Source organism: Brassica napus, chromosome C5 (genome assembly GCF_020379485.1).
Source record: "Brassica napus cultivar Da-Ae chromosome C5, Da-Ae, whole genome shotgun sequence".
Taxonomy (NCBI): Eukaryota; Viridiplantae; Streptophyta; class Magnoliopsida; order Brassicales; family Brassicaceae; genus Brassica; species Brassica napus.
The window spans coordinates 14,376,765-14,398,471 of record NC_063448.1 but is presented as its reverse complement, the minus strand read 5'-3'; the positions used below and the strand labels follow the sequence as shown (position 1 = coordinate 14,398,471).

The 21,707-nt window shown below is 30.9% G+C and overlaps 1 protein-coding gene and 1 long non-coding RNA gene across 2 annotated transcripts; one reads left to right on the top strand and one right to left on the bottom strand.

Moving 5' to 3' along the window:
- The first annotated feature begins 743 nt into the window (after nucleotides 1–743).
- LOC106399616 lies at nucleotides 744–3,698 on the top strand. The gene is made up of 2 exons (XR_007323456.1): nucleotides 744–2,331; nucleotides 3,246–3,698. It is a non-coding gene; the product is annotated as an uncharacterized LOC106399616 (long non-coding RNA).
- A 2,811-nt stretch (nucleotides 3,699–6,509) lies between these two features.
- LOC106399421 (agamous-like MADS-box protein AGL80) lies at nucleotides 6,510–7,451 on the bottom strand. The gene has a single exon (XM_013839904.3). It carries the CDS (start codon nucleotides 7,210–7,212, stop codon nucleotides 6,724–6,726), a length of 489 nt encoding a protein of 162 aa, XP_013695358.2. The 5' UTR covers nucleotides 7,213–7,451; the 3' UTR covers nucleotides 6,510–6,723.
- Nucleotides 7,452–21,707: the final 14,256 nt, after the last annotated feature.

Here is a 21,707-nt window from a genome sequence, read left to right as displayed (position 1 = left end):
CTAATATATTTAAAAAGTTTGACAAATCTTATTACAACTAAATATGCCCAATAGATAATATTTTAACAAAATAATCTACAGATTTTTTTTTATGTATATACTAATAATTTTTATTTTTTAAATATGCCCCACTAATTTTGAATGCCCTAATCCTTGGTTTGGATGGCTTCCCCTCGAGACCGGCCCTTTATGCATAGCGTTTTTGAAGACCCTACGCCTATAACCAGTCATTGCAATTGCGAGAAATTGTAAAAAAAATTCTAACTAAGATTGCAGAGTATATTATCAAAACTATTGTATAGAAAAATAGACAATAAAACGACGATGTATTCATCCTGTTTCGTGTTAAAATGAATTATACATTAGAATAATCTTATCAGTCCAAAAAAATATCTGTCAGGATCTTCATGAATGTGGTTGGTGACTGTGTAGGCACTGGTCAGTTCTAAATAAACGTCCAATGATGTTAATATGTAATAGGTAAATGCCACTTAGGTTGGAAAGGTGAACAGAAATTAATTTATACTAAATAACCATTTTTTTGCTAAAATAAACATTTGTCGATTGGAAAACAAAGATAACTTATGTGTGATCGTAAAAAAGATACTTGTATAGATGCGTGTGTTATATAGTGTAGTGTATGTATATGTGTGAGTGTTGTTGTGGGCGAATCTGCAAAGGAAGATACAAGGTGGCTGCTTTATTTTCCCTGCATTTTGTTTTCTTGTCTAAATGCCTCAAAGCCACATGTAATCTCACATGGCCTGTATCTATTTTTTTGGTTATATAATACATATCTCATCTATAATATGTAGTATACGTGAAAATAATATGATGCATACCCTGGCATTGCATTGATGTTAAATATATGTAATTTTTCTTGTTTAGTTTTCAGCTTTTAAAATCTAAAAACTCAACATATATCTTCAATCAAGCTTTAAAATTGATAATTAAGAAAAAACTGTTTTATTTAATTTTAATTAGTTGATAACTAAAAATGTTACAAGTCTGGAGTTTTAAATAGACAAATGCTAGAAACTGCAAAATAATTTTACATCCATTTAAATCCACAGAAAAATAAATTATTACAAAAAGTGATGTTTGATTTTAAATTAAACCCATACAAAAAAATTAATAGAGATGATTTAAATTATCTTTTTATATATAAAGGAGAGTTGAAGCTATCTTGCATGCAATTTCTTTCCTTTTCTGTGTCAACTTTTGCCGGCCACTCGACGAATATTCCTATTTCTACATCTAACTCCTCTTTAAGCCTTTCAGATTGTATCCATTATTCATTCTATTTCATTTTTCTACAGTCTTTACTTATTGTTCAAACCTCGAAACCTTTCTATTTCTGGCTTTTTATTTCTTTTGAGAATATTCCATCACGATTCGCAGAATTTGGTGCCCTTCATTCGAACATACGCTTCAAGTCCATAATATATTGGGCCTACCACATATGAAAACTAGGCCCATAGTTTAGCTTATTCTGTTTCTTCATTACGCAACATATTCTCAACGAACAAATAGTGTTCTTGTTAGAGAAGTTTACTTTCTCTTCGTATGGAAGGATGCGAAGGCAACAAGTAAATGCCCATGGAGACATGTGTCATTTCAACAATCTAAAATACTGAAGGTTTGTTAACTTTGATGACCATATAACGTATATGATAATAACAAAACTAGTAGTAAGGTAAGTAACAAATGAATGAGCTGACACCAAGGAAAAGTAATAATAACGAAACTACTGATCACCTTGTTGTATCTTCTCTTGAGTACAATATTAACTGTTGGCCACTGCAGAAGTCGGAGGTTGACGTCATCGTGAAAGACGGCCACCGTGCATGTTGATGTTGTTGAGGTGGAATACGATGGAAACGAAAAAACCAACACTTGAGTCTTGCTTTCACGGTTTCACCGCCGGGGAGAAGATAAGAGAAGACAGAAGGCGAAAGAGAGAAGTGTTTAGAATTATGAATAGTGATAGAAATGGTGTTTTCTCTTCCGGCTATCGGCCAAGTAGAGGAGCGTGAACTCCACATTTCACCCGGAGAGCTCATATGCCATGAGATCGGCAAGTGTAACCACAAGAGGATGGGAGAATTACTTGTTAAGTTTATTCACTTTCAAAATAAAATTAATTGGCTATTTGCCAAATATTTTATATATTAGTATTTATTTTTTTGACTAAATATATATTAGTATAAGACCACTCTCCTCTTTCATCAAAAACCTCTTCCTTCTCTCTTCGAATCTCCATTGTTGAAGCTTGTTCTCCGACTCCGGTTGCTCCCTTAGAGCCAGAGTCGGGTCTTTGATTTTGGCTTTGTATCCTTTTTTGTCAGCTGAGATCATCTGATTTTCTCCATGTTCTTCTCTTTGGGTAGCTAAATCAAGCTTTGATTTTGTCTTTCCGGGGGATTGAGGAGTTCATTGATGATCTCAATGATGTATTAATCGATCTTCTTTGCTTGATCTAGCTAGTTGTAGCCGGGTTGGGCTTCCTTACCCTCCAGATATGGTTTTGTCTTAGAAACCATGTGCTGGTTTGTTAGTGTTGCATGTCGTCTATGAGCTTTCTTTGGCTCACTACTGGTTTCGATCTTTGACTTTCTTGATCTATCGAGAAAGGTTGAAAGGTTGAACCTGATTGTGAGTTGTTTCGCTCTTTGTCATTATCCTTAAGATTTGATCAAAATCTCATCTTCTGTCAAGCTTGCTAGCCCTGGGACGGATCCGTATATCCGGGAAATTTAGGGTATCCGGATCCGCCGGATCCGTCGGATCCGTGGATTTAATATCCGGATTCGTGGTTTCCGGATATCCGGGTTTCGGATATCTGTCTCGATGTTCTATTATCCGCGGATATCCGAATCCGGATCCGGATCCGTCAAAATAAATAAAAATAATTTTTTTAACAAAAAATACAATTTGTTTTTAATATAATACATAAATTAAATATTTATAAATATATTTATATATGTTTATAATATTGTAAAAACTAAAATATAATATTATAAGATTAATTCATGTATAAATATTAATATATCAAATATAAATATTAATAAAATATAAAAATTTAATGTATTTTAAAAATACGGATCCGGATTCGTTTTGCACGGATCCAAGATTTTACTATCCGGATTCGGATCCGGACACCCCGGATATCCTATTTTCGGAGCGGATCCGGAGCGGATCTCGGATCGAATCCGTATCTCGGATAATAAGTCCCCGACCTAAAGCTTCCCATGGCGTTTCGAGTTGTCTCTTCTCCGTCTCTGTCATTCCGGTCGATGACTTGTGAACTTAATTGTTCTGTCTCCTGATGTATGAAGCTTTGGTCTCTATATTGCATGTGCTATTCTTTATACGAGGAGACGCAAGCCGGAGGTATCTTCCAAGTATGGAGTCCTCGCCTTATCTTCATTCAAAGGAGCTCTGATGTAGTCAACATGCATTGTTTTGTTGTTTTTTTTTTTTGTTTCTTTTGATCTGGCCATTCCTTATTCTAGTTTAGGTCGGTAAAATTAAAGATCGGTTTATCTTTCTGTTGATCATTGTTTCCCATGTGTAGGTTGTTGTTTCCGGGTACCTTTTGTTTGGTTCGTCGGACTGTTCTTACCGGGATTAGTGGTAATCGCCAGTCAATGTATCTTGTGTTTGTTAATCATAATGAAAATAGTGTTTAAAAAATATATTAGTATTTGTCTTTTTAACCTTTTGATGTAAAATCCTAATAGCATTTGCGGTGGTAAGAGAACCTCTGTCAAAAAAAAATAATTTATCAAAGTTTTAGTTATAAAATAGTCTAAGTTAATAGTTGACACTTGTTATTTGAGTTTCTTTAAGAACAAAACTTGAACTTTTAAATTCACCTCACTCTTTATGATCAATCAAAATGACACATAGATTATTAATTAAAAAATATTAAATTAAATAAAAAATAGTTACAAAAAATAAAAACGCTAATTTTAACGACGTTAACGCTTTCAGCGAAACCCTAAACCCTAATTCTTAAATTCTAAACCCTAAACCCTAAATTCTAAACCCAAATCCAAACCCTATACCCTAAACCCTAATCTTAGACTCTAAACCCAAATTATATACCTTAGACCCAAAAATAGACTATAAACCTAAACCCTATACCCTAAACCCAAGTCTTAGACCCTAAACCCAAACCGTAAACCTTAACCCAAACCTTATACCATCTAAGTTTGGGGTTTGGGTTTAGGGTTTACCGTTTGGGTTTTAGGTTTAGGATTTGGGTTTAGGGTATAGGTTTTGGGTTTAGGATTTACAGTTTGGGTTTAGGATTTACCGTTTGGACTTATGGTTAAGGTTTAGGATTTAGGGTATATAATTTGGGTTTAAGGTTTACAGTTTAGATCTAGAACTTGGATTTATGGTATAGAATTTAGGTTTATAGTCTAGTTTTTGGGTTTAGGGTATATAATTTGGGTTTAGGGTCTAGGATTATGGTTTAGGGTATAGGGTTTGGGTTTAGGGGTTTGGATTTGGGTTTAGAATTTAGCGTATAGGGTTTAAAATTTAAGATTTAGGGTTTAGGGTTTAGCTGGAAGCGTCAGCGTCGTTAAAATTATCTTTTTTATTTTTTATGGCTATTTTTTATTTAATTTAATATTTTTAATTAATAATCTATTTGTCATTTTGATTAGTCCTAAAGGGTGGGGTAAATTTAAAGGTTCATCCTAGGGGGTGAGGATGAACCTAAGTTATGTCCTTTCTTTGATTCCAGCAAGAGTTTCTTTCCGGAAAGACATCTCTTCCCTTTCTCTTACTTTTTATTTTTAATCTATTTCTTTATCATTAAGGGACTCATTGAGATACTTCCACTAAAAATGCTCTAAGAGCATGAACATTTAGTGGATTTCTAAAAGAAAAATATTCAAAAGTTGAAACCAATCAATGATTAACAAGTGGCAAAATTTCTTAGAACTTTAGACATACTCTTTTCTTAAAATTTTGGTGATCATCACTTTTAAGTATTTTAGTTATAAAATTATTTAGTGTTATAAAGTTTAGTGTTATAAACTTTCAAATGGTACTATTTTTTTTAGTTTTATATGTATTGAATACTTGATATTCAGTTTAAGTATTAAATTTATTATGTTTAGACTTTAATGATGTATTTTACTTCAGTATAATCCAAACCGATCTAAAAAAACCCGAATCCAAATGATATATTGTTATTTTATGGATACTAAGATGTGATACAAAACCGATCCGAAACCGATGTGTTATATTTGAATCTGATATGAAATTGCAATTTTAATAGAATAGGATCTAAGACGTGTTACAAAATAGAACCAAAAATCCAAAAGACCTGATCCGAAGCTGAATGGGTATCCAAATGTCTAGGCCTAGATTTTATGATCTATCTCGAATAGAATTCCACATTTTATAATCGGTAATAAATCTTTTTGGATCACTTACTGGGATTAACAAACAAGCAAATAAATATAAAAAATAAAATAAAAAAGTAACAAACATATAAAGAAGAAAATCTTCGAGAATGTGAGTACTTCATATTCTCCAGAGCGATAAACTCAAACATATTTTCCTATATAGATCAGATACGGTAGTGTTTCTCAGAGGATCGTCTCGTCTGACCAAAACTTTATCTGACCAAAACTTTATCTGACCAATTGGGGAGCCAACAAAAAATATTAAATAAAATAAGAAAGAAAAACTTCAAAAAAAGGGGATCTAAGACGTGTTACAAAATAGAACCAAAAATCCAAAATACCTGATCCGAAGCTGAACGGGTATCCAAACGTCGTCTAGGCCTAGCTTTTATGATTTATCTCGAACAGAATTCCACATTTTATAATCTGTAATAAACATTTTTGGATCACTTACTGGGATTAAAAAAATGAGCGAATAAATATAAAAAATAAAATAAAATGTAACAAACATATAAAGAAGAAAATCTTCGAGAGTGTGAGTACTTCATATTCTCCAGAGCGATAAACGCAAACATATTTTCCTATATAGATTAGATACGATAGTGTTTCTCAGAGGATCGTCTCATCTGACCAAAACTTGATCTAACCAATTGGGGAGCCAACAAAAAATATTAAATAAAATAAGGAATAAAAACTTCAAAAAAAAGAGGATCGTATTACAAAATAGAACCAAAAATCCAAAAGATCTGATCCGAAGCTAACGGGTATCCAAACGTCTAGGCCTAGATTTTATGATCTATCTCGAATAGAATTCCACATTTTATAATCGGTAATAAATCTTTTTGGATCACTTACTGGGATTAACAAACGAGCGAATAAATATAAAAAAAAATAAAATAAAAAAGTAACAAACATATAAAGAAGAAAATCTTCGAGAGTGTGAGTACTTCATATTCTCCAGAGCGATAAACGCAAACATATTTTCCTATATAGATCAGATACGGTAGTGTTTCTCAGAGGATTGTCTCATCTGACCAAAACTTGATCTAACCAATTGGGGAGCCAACAAAAAATATTAAATAAAATAAGGAAGAAAAACTTCATAAAAATAACAATCTCATAAACTGAATACATTGATACTGACCAGCTCTAAGCGATGATACCAAGAAGGCCAAAGAGATCAATATTATTCTCTTTATCCTTTAAACTAAATCTTAAAGCAGAAACAATCAACACATTAATCCTATCCATGATAATCCATGAAAATAAAACACAGTTGAATGTTTTTGAAAGGCTATTCTATCATGAGGATGGCTGCTCCTGATTCTACAGCCTTGATTCTTTCTCTGATGACTTTGATCTTCTTCTCAACCACATCGGCTGCTTTGACCAGATCCTCTGAATAATCAGCATCGCGTATGTCATTAGACGACGCAATCAACCCAAGTTCCATCGCACGGCTATGCATCTGCTCTTTTTCCAACCTCTTCTTTGCGTCTTGGATCATTCTGTTCATCAAATCTTTCTGGTCCATCATGAACTTGGTCTGCTTCTCCACCGGGAGTGCCCTGAACCGGTTGAGAAGAACACGAACCTCTTTGCGGTTTGGCCAGACCTCAGGACCTTCCTCGTAGTCGCTGTAGATGATGGCGCAAGCGCGTAAACCGCAAAGAATGGTTAATTCTTTGAGCTTTTTCAACAGACCATGTTTGCGTTTTCTGAACGTAACTCGGCGAGTGGCGTTGTCAGAAATCAATTGGTGTGTTACCTTTCTTCTGCCCATGGTGAAAAAAGAACAAAAAACGACAAGGAGATAAGGAGTTGTGTGTGTGTTTGAGGGACCATATGGGTCAAATGTTATATAGAGACTCTAACTTTGATTCTCTGGCTTGGTCCAAAAGAGGTTTCAACAAATTATAGAAAGGTTTTAAAGAAAAAGTACATATTAAGGTCTAAAGACAAATAGCAATATAATGTTTCTGAATAAGAAGATTTTTATCTAAAGAACTTTTCATTTTATTACGTGTCTTATGTTGGTTGGTCTAGAGAATCTACAAGATAGGAATGTAATATTTTCTATATTTAAGGCCACATAAATATTTTACTACTAGGTAGTAACCCGCACCGTGCGCGGAATGAAATAATTAATTAAATTATTTATTTTATATTGTAATAAGAGATTTGTCATATAGCTTTTTCAAGGTATGACATTCAGATATTCGTTCGGATTGAGATGATCTATTCAGATTTCAAATTTTTAGAGTTAGAAATTCAAATATGATTCAGATATTTACAAATTTTGATTTGAATTTGATTTGGATTTGGTTCGAATCATTGCATGTTCGGTTCATGTTCGAGTTCAGATACATATTTTAATTATGTAATATTTTAACAAAAATCCAAATATACTTAATCCTCAAAATCCGAAAATAAAAATAATATAAAAGATACAATTTTGAATAATGTAAGACTAAATGCTTAAATTTACATAAGAAATAGTTCCATTTAAATATTTAGATGGAGAATAATAACATATTTTAGTATTTTGAATATATTTTTTTATTTTAGATATTTTCATATTAATGAATATCTAATTGATATAAAATTTAATAAAAATACGATACAATCGAGTGAAATAGGTTAGAGTTACGTCGAAAATAATGTGACATCTTCACTTGGTACATGAACTCTGTTTTTCGATCGATTTCGTGAATTTTTTTTTCTTTTTAAGCTTTTCTGATTTTTTCTAACAATCTGAATATGTTTCTAATTCTTGGTTTGATATGAAAACACTGTAAAGAAAAACAATATTTGGCTAAACTAAAGATCCAACTTTGTATATGGCGTTTTTCACATCGGTTTTCTTAATTCATAACCAATCACAATTATTTGTGGTTTTTGTATGCATAAACCTCAACTATGACCAAGTTCAGCAAAATACCAAAACTTTCAATTTTTAAAAACATTCTCATTATGGCATTTTAGTTGATGTTTAATCTTAATGGTTTTGTGACTTATTTATGTTAACAATGATATTATTTTGTTGTTGCCCAAAAATAACTTCAATTCATTAATACAAATGTTAAAAATATGAAAACTGAAAACGAGCTCATTAAAAAAAATAGTGTGTGAACACATTAAATAGTGTGCGATAGAGTTAAAAAAAATAGTGTGTGAACATATTAATTGTTAAATGGATGTGAAACTGAAACATAAACATTATAAAGTTAAAATGATTGTGAATGTGACATGTATCGATGTGTGTGAACACATTTATTGTAAATGCTTTTCTTTTAATATACAGATAATGTAAAAAGTTTGAACATTTTGGCTGTCAATGTAACCAAGTATAATGTTTAACTAGATTAAGACCCGCGCCTTGCGCGGGATAAACATTATATATATAAATTATTTTATGTATTATATGTTCTTACATATTATGAAATAATAAATATATATTGAATAATTAAAAGTCAGTAACTATTACATATATAATTAAATTGGTGCGAATGTATAAATCAATTTTATTAATCCAAACAATTTTTTAAAAAATTTGATAGGATATGTAATTAAATTTAAATGATATTAACATACATAGTATATTTTTAATATTAATGTCTATTAAATGATGCTTTCTACTCATATGTTTTTTTTGATCATGTGTATCTTTAATAGCAAAAACTTTAAATTACTGATAACAAAATTTTCATTGTGCAATTAATAATTTTAGTAATTTATAATTTAAAAAATTTTATCAATGTTAGTTCAAAACTTTTATCAAAAAAAATTATTCAAAGTAAATTTTGAAATTAAAATATTTATTTATTCAATATGGTTTATAGTTTAACTTAGAATGATATATATACATATATATTTTAAATCTTAATGATTAATTAAATTAAATTTTTATTTATATGATTTTGTAATCATTTGTATTTTGTCATAACAAAAATTTTAAACCATGGATCACAAAATTTGAATGTGAGACTTTTAACAGTTTTAGTAATTTATAGTCGTTTTTTAAAATTCAAAATATAACATATAAAGAAAAATATAAATTTTTATAATATGGTTATTGTGATTTTTTAATTATTTTAATAGTTTAAAATTAAACAAAAATTTGATAGAAGATACAATATTTTTTATCAGATCTTTATTATTCAAAATCATTAATTGTCATATATACTTTAGCCACATTAGGCAATTCCGTTATCTTTATTTAAGGAAATAATAAATGACATTAATAATGAATTTATGATTAGTTTAATAAAAAGTTTATTATATAATTAGATGGACCAACATATTTCTCTAATAATTCTAAGAATCATCATAGTGATGACACGTGGCTACAAAAATACGTTGTAATGTTTCACAAATAATATATAGGGGATGTGGTAAACTCGTATGTACATAAATTAACACAATATTACATGGGTAGACACTAGCGTGTCAATACAAGTAGTCAATTACGATTATATGACCAGCAAAGTATACATATCTTAACCGGTGGTGGTAGTCTAGTGGCGCTTGAGGGAATAAACCCAATACGGCGAACCCTGGTTCGAATCCCGATGGCCACACGGATATGGACTATCCGTGGGCTGTACCTCCACCCGGGGGTTAGGTCTGTGTCTTTAATAGACCCGGATTTAACCCTTTTTTTCGTCAAAAAAAAAAAAGTATACATATCTTTTTTTTCACAGCACCTATTCAATATAAAAGCTTACACTCCATAACTGGAGGAATTGTTTGCTATTCAATGAAATTAGTAGTTTGACCAAAAAAAAAGGCAGCACCTATTCAAAAAGCTCAAATGGTAATTGAAGTGAAGTTGTTAAAAACCTAAACAATAGTACCTATAAAAGTTCCAACTAAAAGATTTTGATTATTAGCCTCAAGATATTTCAAACCTATGAAAATGTCCAGATTAATTCCAAAAAACGTCTAGTCCATGACAAACCTTCTCTCCATATATTCAAATGAAGCTTCAAACATGATTTAATATCTGCGTGGCCACACACATTTTTAGTGTCGTGGAATTGTTCAAACCCGAATCTCACAAATCCGTCTACCACTAGACCATTTCCATGTGATTAATGCAAAAGATTTTTACGTACATTTATACAAGAAAATCAGTAATTTTTAAATATACACTATAATCTTGTAACTTTGATATTTTTTAGTTTAGGGACATAAATTTCTTAATATCTTAAATAACATCAAAAGTCATTTTTTAAAACAAAACATCAAAACTCATTATACACATAATTTAGCCAATATTACAACAATTTACATAATACATAAATCTAAGACAGAAATTCAAATTGGAGTCACAAGCCGAACAAGTGCATGAGTTTTTAATAAGTCCAAAGCAATGAACCTTTCTATGACATTTTTCACTGTATATACACTATACTTCTTTATGCCTTTCACACAACAAATATTGGATAAGCATTTTTTCATTCAAACAAACTTTAATTTTGACATATCATTACATTAATTTACAGTATTCAATGTCTTACAACTGACTTCCAACAAAAATACCTAAATTTCTGCTAGACATACTTCTTATCGTGATCCACTTTCTTTTAAAACAATTTAGTTCACTTTTTTTATATATCACATATAAATGATTTAATGAGCATTCACAGTTCAGTTCAGTTACTTATCTAACTTACGTATATAATTCTGTAAGGTTAAACCAAAATTCGTTTTCGTATTAAAAGCACTCTTTTATATATTCAAGGTTAAAGTATTATCCCCTATAATTTTTTTTATGGAGCTAGCCAACATTTGTCTAATAATCAACAAAGAAAACAACATTGTTGAAAAATCCTCAAAATCTTCATATCTATTTTCCATAAACCTCGAAACCGAGTGCTCTTAAATCCCCAAAAAATCAAAAATTTGTCTCCTAAATTTATTGATAAGAATTATATATCACTCAATTTTCTTTAGAAAAACTGAACATTGTTTAACCATTATATTATGATACGACTCATTTAACTCTAAGTATGTGATTATTAAAAATTTAATATAAACTAGAGATTTAATATGCTTTCAATAAATGTAATTATTTCAAGTCAAAATTTAAATTTTATAAATATTATAACATTTTTATCTTTTAAACGTTATATAAAATAATGACAATACTAATTTAAACGTTACCGTTACCGTTCCTCAGTATTTACTTGGGATGATCGATGTGTTCTCTCTTGTGGGAACACAAGAGTTCTTCTATGACCAAGTCCCAACGGAGCCAAGGAGCATTGGTCTCGCGCTTTCTTTAAGTGCAATGGGTCTTTCCAGCTTCTATAGCGGTTTGCTCATCATTTTAATTGATTGGGATACTGTTAGAAATGACGGTTAATGCTGGTTCAACACTACCCTAAACCGAGCTCATGTCGATTATTTTTACTAGTTGCTGGTCGTTTTCACGGTTATCGCTTTTATTGCGTTCTTGTACATCTCCAAGTTGTATCTGTATCTTCGGATACAACAAGTCTAAAAAAATTCACAAGACAAGTTTTGTTGGCTGTAGCATGTAAGTTAATGCGTTTATAATTTTCATTTGTTTAAAAAAAAAACATTTGTGGTTTAAACTTGTTAGCTGATATTTTGATTTGTTTTTGTATGTGTTAAGAACACATTTGGTTTAGCTTTTGGTTAATGCTTAATGGTTAAATATATTTCTCAACCAACAAAAAGAAATCCATAATAATACTGGTGGACTCGACGATAAGCTCCATTGATAGTATGCAAGGAAGTATCTGAGACAAAAATGTAATAAAAATAAATGAAGAAAATAAAATTTAAATCAAAAGCTTCACAACCGGTTTTCTACACCGATATCTTTAGAGCCTTTGGTAACTGTCGCATGTTACCTTATGGTTGGTCAGTATTATTGTCAATAAAACAAAAAAACTTACACTTTAAATCTTGATTATATACTTTACATGATATTAAAAATATGTATATTTTTTTTATAAATATTAAAATAAAATTATCTCTCTAACAAGATTCATCATTTCATTTCTAGAATTGAAATGATTGAAGTTTAATACAGTAATAATATATTAAAATTTTAATTAATGTAATAGTGCTAAAGCTATAAATTTTAAAACTAAAATATATTATTAAGATTTTATATTTAAAAATAATTATCTGTAGTTGTTAATTTTTTTCTTTATATATAGACCCAATATTTAGCTCGTATCAAATCTCAAAACACGAGTTAGTGGTCCAGTGGGTAAACTCAACCCGGGAAGTCATGGGTTCGAATGCTGCTGGGAGGTGATTATCTCGAGGGACCTTCGGACCCAATTCGGATAAATCTGCTAACGTGTGGCTACTGGTGGATTTTACATGGGGTGATCATCAGCCCTCCTGCATACCTCGGCGGGCTCCCCGGCTAAACTCCGGTGGACGGTCATTGGCGCTAATCGGATCCTCTCGAGGCTCCGGATACCAGGATCATAAAAAAAAAAAATCTCAAAACATTTTATATCTCTTTCCTTTCATTATGGATTCAAACAATCCTTTCTATTTCTCTACTAATTTTGGAGATCTTCTTAACAGCCAAGAAAGAAATTAAGAAACTCTACAGATCCTTTTTATCCTATTTCACGTTTAAAATTTTACTTAGATTTAAGATAATTTTTTTAAAATATATTTCCTAACCTATTACATTAAAATAAAATTAAAAATAATAATTATAATGATAAGAAACTTAGTGGATATCTACCATTGGAGCTAACAATTTATTGTTAGTATAGTTTCTTAACTTAATTTTTACTTGACATAATGTTAATGATATTTCACCAAGAAATTAGCTCGGTTTTTTGCTAAAATTATTATAAAATTGGAAAGTTTGAATATGAGGGATACAAAAACGAATCCATAATAACCGCATGGGTTTGGATTGGGTAGCTTTTATTGCTTGTTTCACAGCTCCAAGTGGTCCACTGGTTCTAGGACATTCAAATATTCCAAAACCATCTTCAATTATGTGTTTGTCCTTTTTTTTTTGAACGAACAATTATGTGTTTGTCCTTTTTTTTGATCAATGCCAACAAGTCTTATATATTCTATTTGAACAATTCAATATGTTCGCTTTATAAATGGATTAAATCCATGTGTTAGTAGAAATGGGGCCATGTGTCAAGCCCATTTAATCTCCAAGACCAGAATCGGTAAAAAGTAGTTGAGAATCTAGGGCATGCAAGTAGTACACGTTACACGTTCAGCTAATACACAAAAATTTCTATAAAATTTAGGGCTTTTTGCAGAATTGACCTATAACTTAAAGTCAAACACAAAACTAACTTCTTTTTTTTTTGAAAATTGGTTTTTCCCTATTCACCCCACAAGTTCATATAATTTACGAAAATGCCATCAATTTTTTTTTTTTTTTTTTCGAAAATGACATTTTTACTCTCTCACCCTCATCATTTTCAAGTAATTACAAGATTGCCATTGTCATCAATACCACAACCACCATGAACAACCAATTTGAAGCTCTTAATGCTCCCAAAATCGATTTACCCTTCTTCTTTTTCCATTCTTGTGAACTAAACAACACATATCTCTCACTTTTTCTCCACAATGAGCTAAAAAAAATCCAAGATTTTGATTCTAAATTTTTTTATGGTTCATAGAGTCATAGAAGCTAACGATTCTGGGTGGGTTACTTTCGTTTGTGATTCTGTGTGCTTGGAGAAGCCTTATGTATGCTAAGAAACTTATCTCACCAATTTAAGGTATGACTTCGAGTTTTTTTCCAGATCTGTTCGTCAGACGACTTACTTGGGAAGTCGTCTGGCTGTAGACAACTTACCTGGAAGTCGTCTGGCTGTAGACAACTTACCTGGAAGTCGTCTGGTCAACGCAGAGGTTATTTTTGCAATTGACTTTGAAATCTGTAATCTGAGACGACTGAAAGTTAAGTCGTATGTTTTTGTTTGGTTTCAAAAAAATTTCCAAAGAACTTAGACGACTTACATTTCAGTCGTCATAGGTTAGTTTTGCATTTGACTGGATAATTTCAGAAGTTTGACTTCCCCAGACGACTTACATTTCAGTCGTCTGGCGAAATTAAAATAATAATATTTTTTTAAAAGTAGACGACTTACAGTTAAGTCGTCATAGGTTAGTTTTGCGATTGAAAAAAAAACTTCAAAATTTAATTATACACAGACGACTTATAATTCAGTCGTCCACGAGACGACTTACTTGTAAGTCGTCCAGGATTTTTTTCCGAGATTCTGGTCAAACCTCGTAAATCCTGGACGACTTACATTTCAGTCGTCTCGTGGACGACTGAATTATAAGTCGTCTGTATATAATTAAATCTTGAAGTTTTTTTTTTCAATTGCAAAACTAACCTATGACGACTTAACTGTAAGTCGTCTACTTTTAAAAAAATATTATTATTTTAATTTTCACTAGACGACTGAAATGTAAGTCGTCCAGAAAAGTCAAACTTCTGAAATAATCCAGTCAAATGCAAAACTAACCTATGACGACTGAAATGTAAGTCGTCTAGTTTTTTTGGAGTTTTTTGTTTAGCCAAACAATAGTAGACGACTTATTTTTCAGTCGTCCGAAATAACAAATTTCAAAGTTAATTGCAAAAATAACCTCTGCGTTGACCAGACGACGTATAGTTTAGTCGTCTGGACAACTTAGATTGAAGTCGTCCGCGTCTTCTCCGCTAGTTTTTAAGTCTTCTACGTTAGTTTTTGAATAACTTGTATTTTTAAGAGTGATAAGTAACTTCAAGATATGTAAAACTCATATTTACAAAATATGTTCTCTCCCTTAGTTTTACTAAATTTGACTAAGTTTTTCAACGCAAACTTATAATAAAATATGATATGCTTTGACTAGTTATTATTGTTTGTTTCTATCTCTTAAGTATTATTGTTATAGACAATAATGATGACTATTGTTATTAGTTGGAAGAAGGGTTAAAATGCTTCTTAAAATGTTGTATCAATATAAAGCTACCAACATTCTTGTTTATTAAGATGAGAAAAAGGCCATTGGAGTTTATTATTGCATATGAGAGATCCAAAGATAAGAAAAAGGCTACTGAAGTCTATTATTTCATTGATTTGTAAATGTGTAAACACATTGTTAGCACATTTAATACATCTTGGAAAATATTATTACTGATTTTACAAAAAAATCACAACTAAAAGAGTAGACATGCAATTCACAAAACAGACCACAAACAAAACTATTATAGATCATTCCTCTACAAAGACAAGCTTAGATTCCACTTGAGTAGACAAGACCACATCCAGACGACTAACAGGTAAGTCGTCCCAGAAGTCTTCCAGATCTGAAAGACCTGCATATTAAATCCAGATCTGAAAAACCTGCATATCCAAAAACGTTCAAATGGCTTAAAAACAGAAAAAATGAGTGAAAGATTAGATAAATCTACTTTTACAGAACACACAAAAATAAATATCTAAAAATAATAGATCTACCTTTAAATTAGTGGAAGATGAGTACCATCTAATTAAAAACCTGCAAAAAAGATAGATTAGTAAGAAAGACATGAGACAAAACTGGAAAATTCATATAAAGTTTGGTGTTTTCAAGTCAAAGAGATTAGAGTGGGTTTGGAGAGTTTTAGTTTGGGAAAAAAATAAGAACTTTATACAACAAGAAGTTACCAAATGAAGAAAAATCAGACATAAGAACTTACCAAAACGCTCAGATCTATTATGAAAGGGAGACTTCGTCAGAAGACTTCCATGAAGTCCAGACGACTTCCTGGAAGTCCAGACGACTTCCTGGAAGTCCAGACGACTTCCTGGAAGGTGGAAGTCCAGACGACTTTGTCAGAAGACTTCCAAGAAGTCCAGACGACTTCCAGACGACTAACAGGTAAGTCGTCCAAGAAGTCTTCAATATCTGAAAAACCTGCATATCAAATCCAGATCTGAAAAACCTCCATATCCAAAAACGTTCAAATGACTTAAAAATAGAGAAAATGAGTGGAAGATTAGATAAATCTACATTTATAGAATACACAAAAATACATATCTAAAATTAATAGATTTACCTTTAAATTAGTGGAAGATGAGTACCATTTGATTAAAAACCTGCAAAAGAGATAGATTAGTAAGAAATACATGAGGTAAAACTGAAAAATTCATATAAAGTTTGGTGTTTTCAAGTCAAAGAGATTAGAGAGAGGTTGGAGAGTTTTAGAATGATGAACATTACATTTTTGTTGCAGCCATTTGAGAGGAGGAGAGAGAATGTGTAAATTTTTCTTTATATAGAGAGACAAAAAATCCAATTAGGTTAAATATTTTTGACTCAGACGACTTCCTGGACGACTTACATTTCAGTCGTCTGGTGAAGAAATTAAAACAGACGACTTACATGTAAGTCGTCCAAATATTCCCGCCTAAAATTTTTTAAAAAAAATTATTTTTCCGCTTAAATAATTTAAACCAGACGACTGGAAAGTCTTCTATTTTAGTTTCCCGCTAAAAATATTTAATTTCCCGCTAAAAATATTAAACTCTTCTGGACGACTTACATGTAAGTCGTCTGTTTTAATTTCTTCACCAGACGACTGAAATGTAAGTTGTCCGAGTAAATTATTCAACAGACGACTGAAATATACGTCGTCCGAGTAAATTATTCAACAGACGACTGAAATATAAGTCGTCCACACCCTAAACATAACCCCTAAACTTAATTATCTAATTAAAGACTTCATAAAATCAAATCAAACTTGAAAAGTGTTTACTATACACATAAATAAACACATATAGGTGAAAACTAATTTTTGAAAAAAATATTTTAGTTTTCCAAAATCTAACCATAACAATACATACAATACTACAACATATGTTTGCCAAACTCCTAAACCAAAGTATTTCATGATTCACTACTTCCACTCATCTATCTTCAAAACAAATCAATTTTATCATATCTTAATTTATATCACTTAAAACTGTTTATAATTACTTGATTTTTATTTTTCACGCATCAAAATATTTTTTTACAAGATTTATAAATTATTTTTAAAATAAACTGGTACCAGACGACTTACACTTCAGTCGTCCAGATGACTTCCAACATCTTAGACGACTCAGACGATTTACTAGGGCTATATTCGTAAAAATAGCTTCTGTTTTTTTGTTTGGTCACAAGGGGCTGAGCTGTAATTTCACTAGGCTTTTAGGTTAGTTTTGCATTTGATTCAAATTTGGGTATAAGTATTGGGTTAAAATCAAGTTGTGGGTTAGTTTTGGCAAAAACCCCTAAAATTTAAAGACCATACAATTTATAAATATACAACAACAAAGAAACAAAGAGAGAAAGAAATAATCTACAAACGGACCCAGAAATTACGGATTAATCAGCGTTACGCACGATTTGAGTGTCATCCTAATTTACGCTTGTAAGGCTTCTAACCAGTAAAAATTCTCACAACACATTATTTGGCAACTGGCATCATTTCAAGCTTTTGTGTGATTGGTTTGTTTTTATATTACATTTGAAAAACCAAGTAAGAATACGTACAAAATTGAAATGATCTTCGTGCATGTGAGCAATGACAACTATTAGCAAGATTGAAACGTTCATAACATAAATAAAACATAATATATTTATTATGCAATATGGACAGATATTATCTGTCATTTTCTCTAATCCATCATATACCTTTAGAAAATACGTTCTTACAAAATATCGTTGGACCACTAGACCAGAGATAAAGCAAAAGAAAGCGTAAAATTATACTCTTTCTGTTTCTAAAAGATAGATTTTTTACTATTTTCACACATATAAAGAAAACACATTAAAATACCATAATAAATGTATCATTTTCTCTCTCCGGGGCCCGCTTCCCAAGACGGCCGCTTGAATGGATTCTCGACGTTTCAGCTCCGCCGTCCACTCTTACTCGCTTTGAAGAATCTCCTCTGCTCGTCCATGGCTTCGATGGTAACTGCTCCTTCTCCGTCCCGGTCCAGGCCTCCTCCAGATCCACCGCCGTCCTTTGCCGTGTTTGTTGTCGTCTTCGGAGCTTCTCCGCTGGAGCCTCCAAAGCCACCAGATGACTCACCTCTTGCCATAGTGCAACCCTCTACTGCAGTATACAGATCTTTTACCTTTACTGCAGTATGTAGTTCCGCTTTTGGTGTATTCAGGTTATATTCTCTTCCTTGTGGCAGTTTGAAGGTTTCATGTCTGATATTACCATTTTCCCCGAGTATCGGGTGTTCTTAGACAATAGTTGTCTGGCTTCCCTCCTTATGGAGCTTGTTCTCCCAAAATTTCTACTTGTTTTGAGAAGTTCTGTTACATGAAGTTTAGTGTTGAAGATTAGAGATACCTCAATCTATGTTCTAATCAAAGGCTCAGCAAATTGGTGTTTAATCACTTCTGCATTTGTAGCCGATTATGTGATTGTTAAATGTGCATTCGTTGTTGTTTCAGTCTCAAGTTTTAGATCACTCTATGTGTTTTATATTTCACAGGGATACATCTCCATTTTCAGCTCAATTGCGTAGAGCTCAGAGGACTTCTCTACCATATTAGTTGCTTATATGTTATGTATGTCTACATCTATCTATGTTTTTCTATGTGCTCAGCTTTTGTTATAGCTCTTTCTTTTGCCAGTATGGCTTTATTGTCAAGTATTGTGATCATTTCCTCCTCTAATGGAGAGTAAAAATCTATAAAATGTTGTTTGATCAAAAAAAAATGTATCGTTTTCTGTAATTTTCAATTTTCAATAACTTTTAACCAATAGTAATCCAATAAAGTCAATTAATTTTCTTGAAGTTTACCATTTTTTTCATAGAAAACACAAAAAATACATTTTTTTGAAACGATTTTTTTTCTTCTAAAAAGTCTATTATTAAGGAACGGAGGGAGTAGTAAGTTCGTCCCACTCCCACTTCAATTTTGAGTCTGTTGTGTCGTCATGCACGTCGATCACCTTAAATAAAGTATAAAAAGGACGTGACAACTAGACAGTAACACAACTACAACAAATAATTGATTCTGAATACACTGAATGCCATACATTTCTTTTTTTTTTAATATGTAAATAGTTTTTCCATAAAATTGTTTAGACATGTGAATTGCGATGTGAGGTAAACAAAAAACTGAATATCCGTTGAAAAGGTCTTACATATGTATTCAAAATAATACTTCATTTCTTTAAATTATTAACAATTGTACTTTTCAACAACTTTATAAGACACTATTAAGAGTAAACTTGTAAAAGTAAATTGAATCCACGAACTGAACATCGTTAGAAAAATCAACAACGTTTTTTAAAATAAAAACCAATAATGTTTATTTATTGTTTTAGAAGTGTTCAGAGCAACATTACTGAAAAGTTTCTCACATTAGGTATTTCAAAGTTTAAACATATCTAATCTAACAATACTAAAAGTTTCTCACATTAGGTATTTTTCTGACATTTGAACTTGGTGAGGAGGCATTGTTTCCCCGTGTACTAGAATGGAGATAATTGGTGTGTGTGTAGAGGCCAGAAACATTACAAGTTGGATTGCATATCTTAACAAGGTTAGGTGTCTTTCACTAGAGTATGTGTCGACTAAAGATCCAAATTTTACTAGAACAATAAAAAAGTTTCTACGTGTAGCTTTTTACCTATTGATTTTTTTTTTTGTATTTTAATATTCATATATAACCCTAGCTATGTTGTTGAGAACTCCTGTATAGATGATAATAACACCATTGGTTTGGTTTGGTTTGGATTGTTTTTCACCCAGGTCTGGCGCAGAAGGAGATTTCAACACTCTAGGCTTTTTGCAGGTTCCAGGTATAAGTGAGTTATGTATAAAAAAATGAAATATTCTTTTCAGCTGAATATAGATAATAATACTGTCCTAAATTGTCAATGTAGGATTTGATGACATCTTTAACGGGGACGATGATACTTATAGGATTAGGAAGCTTGGCTTAATGTGGATCTCTCTTAGCTCCCCCACTGCTACGACTTTTTAATGTTTGATTATTTTCATACGCAAAAAATTTAGTCTTACACATATATTGTTAGTCCTTATGTTAAAATAATAAAATCAACATTTATATGATTATTGATCGCAAGCTAACAGTTCTTTTTGTCAAAAAGATAATAGTTCTTCTTTTTTCGCAATTGAGAAAAATTAAAGAAAAAAACGGATTAATAAATTAGCAGCTTTTTCTAAAGATAGATATTTAGACCTATGTTTGTATACTAAGCATAAATAATTACCTAACCGATAAAAACTTTTAAATTGTAAAAATTAATATATTAGACATTAAGCTAATTCCTTACATTTATTTTGTTAGTTATGCTACTCACTTTTCAGTTTTTGTCTAATTATCAAAAAATATGTGGTATAAAATAAGATGATGAACAAGGTTACTCCAAGTTTATTGGTAAAAATAAAGAAAAAGTAGTGAAAATTATTTAACCAATAAATACTTATCAAAATACAAACTCAAACAAAACAATTCACCTAATAGTAAAGAGTTTTTTTTTTTAAAAATACTATATTTATGATTTTTAATTGAAAAATACTTTTTTGTTTGAAAACTACACTTATTATATGAAAAACAAATATCTTGAGTTGATTTCAAACTAACAAATTGGAACTAAATTTAAATTAAGTTAATTATATTTTGAGATAAACATATATTTAAGATAGCTACATGTTAATCACTTCAAATGACAAAATATATAAGTTTTATAAAATGTTATGAAGTCCATCTTTTTAAGAAAGTACAAAATTTATATAAACAGAGAACTAGCACACTTTGCAAGCATTATTCATACCTTCATACTTAGCATAATATTTATCAAGCCTTTTGTCTTCAGTCATATCTTATAATTAATTTTTGTTATACTCTAATTTAGATTATACAGAGTCTCGATTTTGAGTTTTTTTCTACGATACAGCTTTTTATTGTTTTTGGTAGCTTTTCATACTGATAATTTTTATTGGGTTAGTTTAAAGTTTAGGAGTTTATGAAATCTGAAACTAGCGTTTGATTTTGCTTATTTAAAAAGAAAATAACCAGAAAAAAATTAGAGGACATAGTAGATACGAGAAAGTAGAGAACAAGAAAAAACCCTTAAAACATAAATGCTTTATGCTTTATCTTTTCAAGTAAAATATCTATTAGTAAGATTTTGTTTATATAATATAAGTACTTTTTTTAATAAAAAGTAGATAATTTTTTTTTATTTTTGTTTACTTCTAATTAAATATTTAAATAATT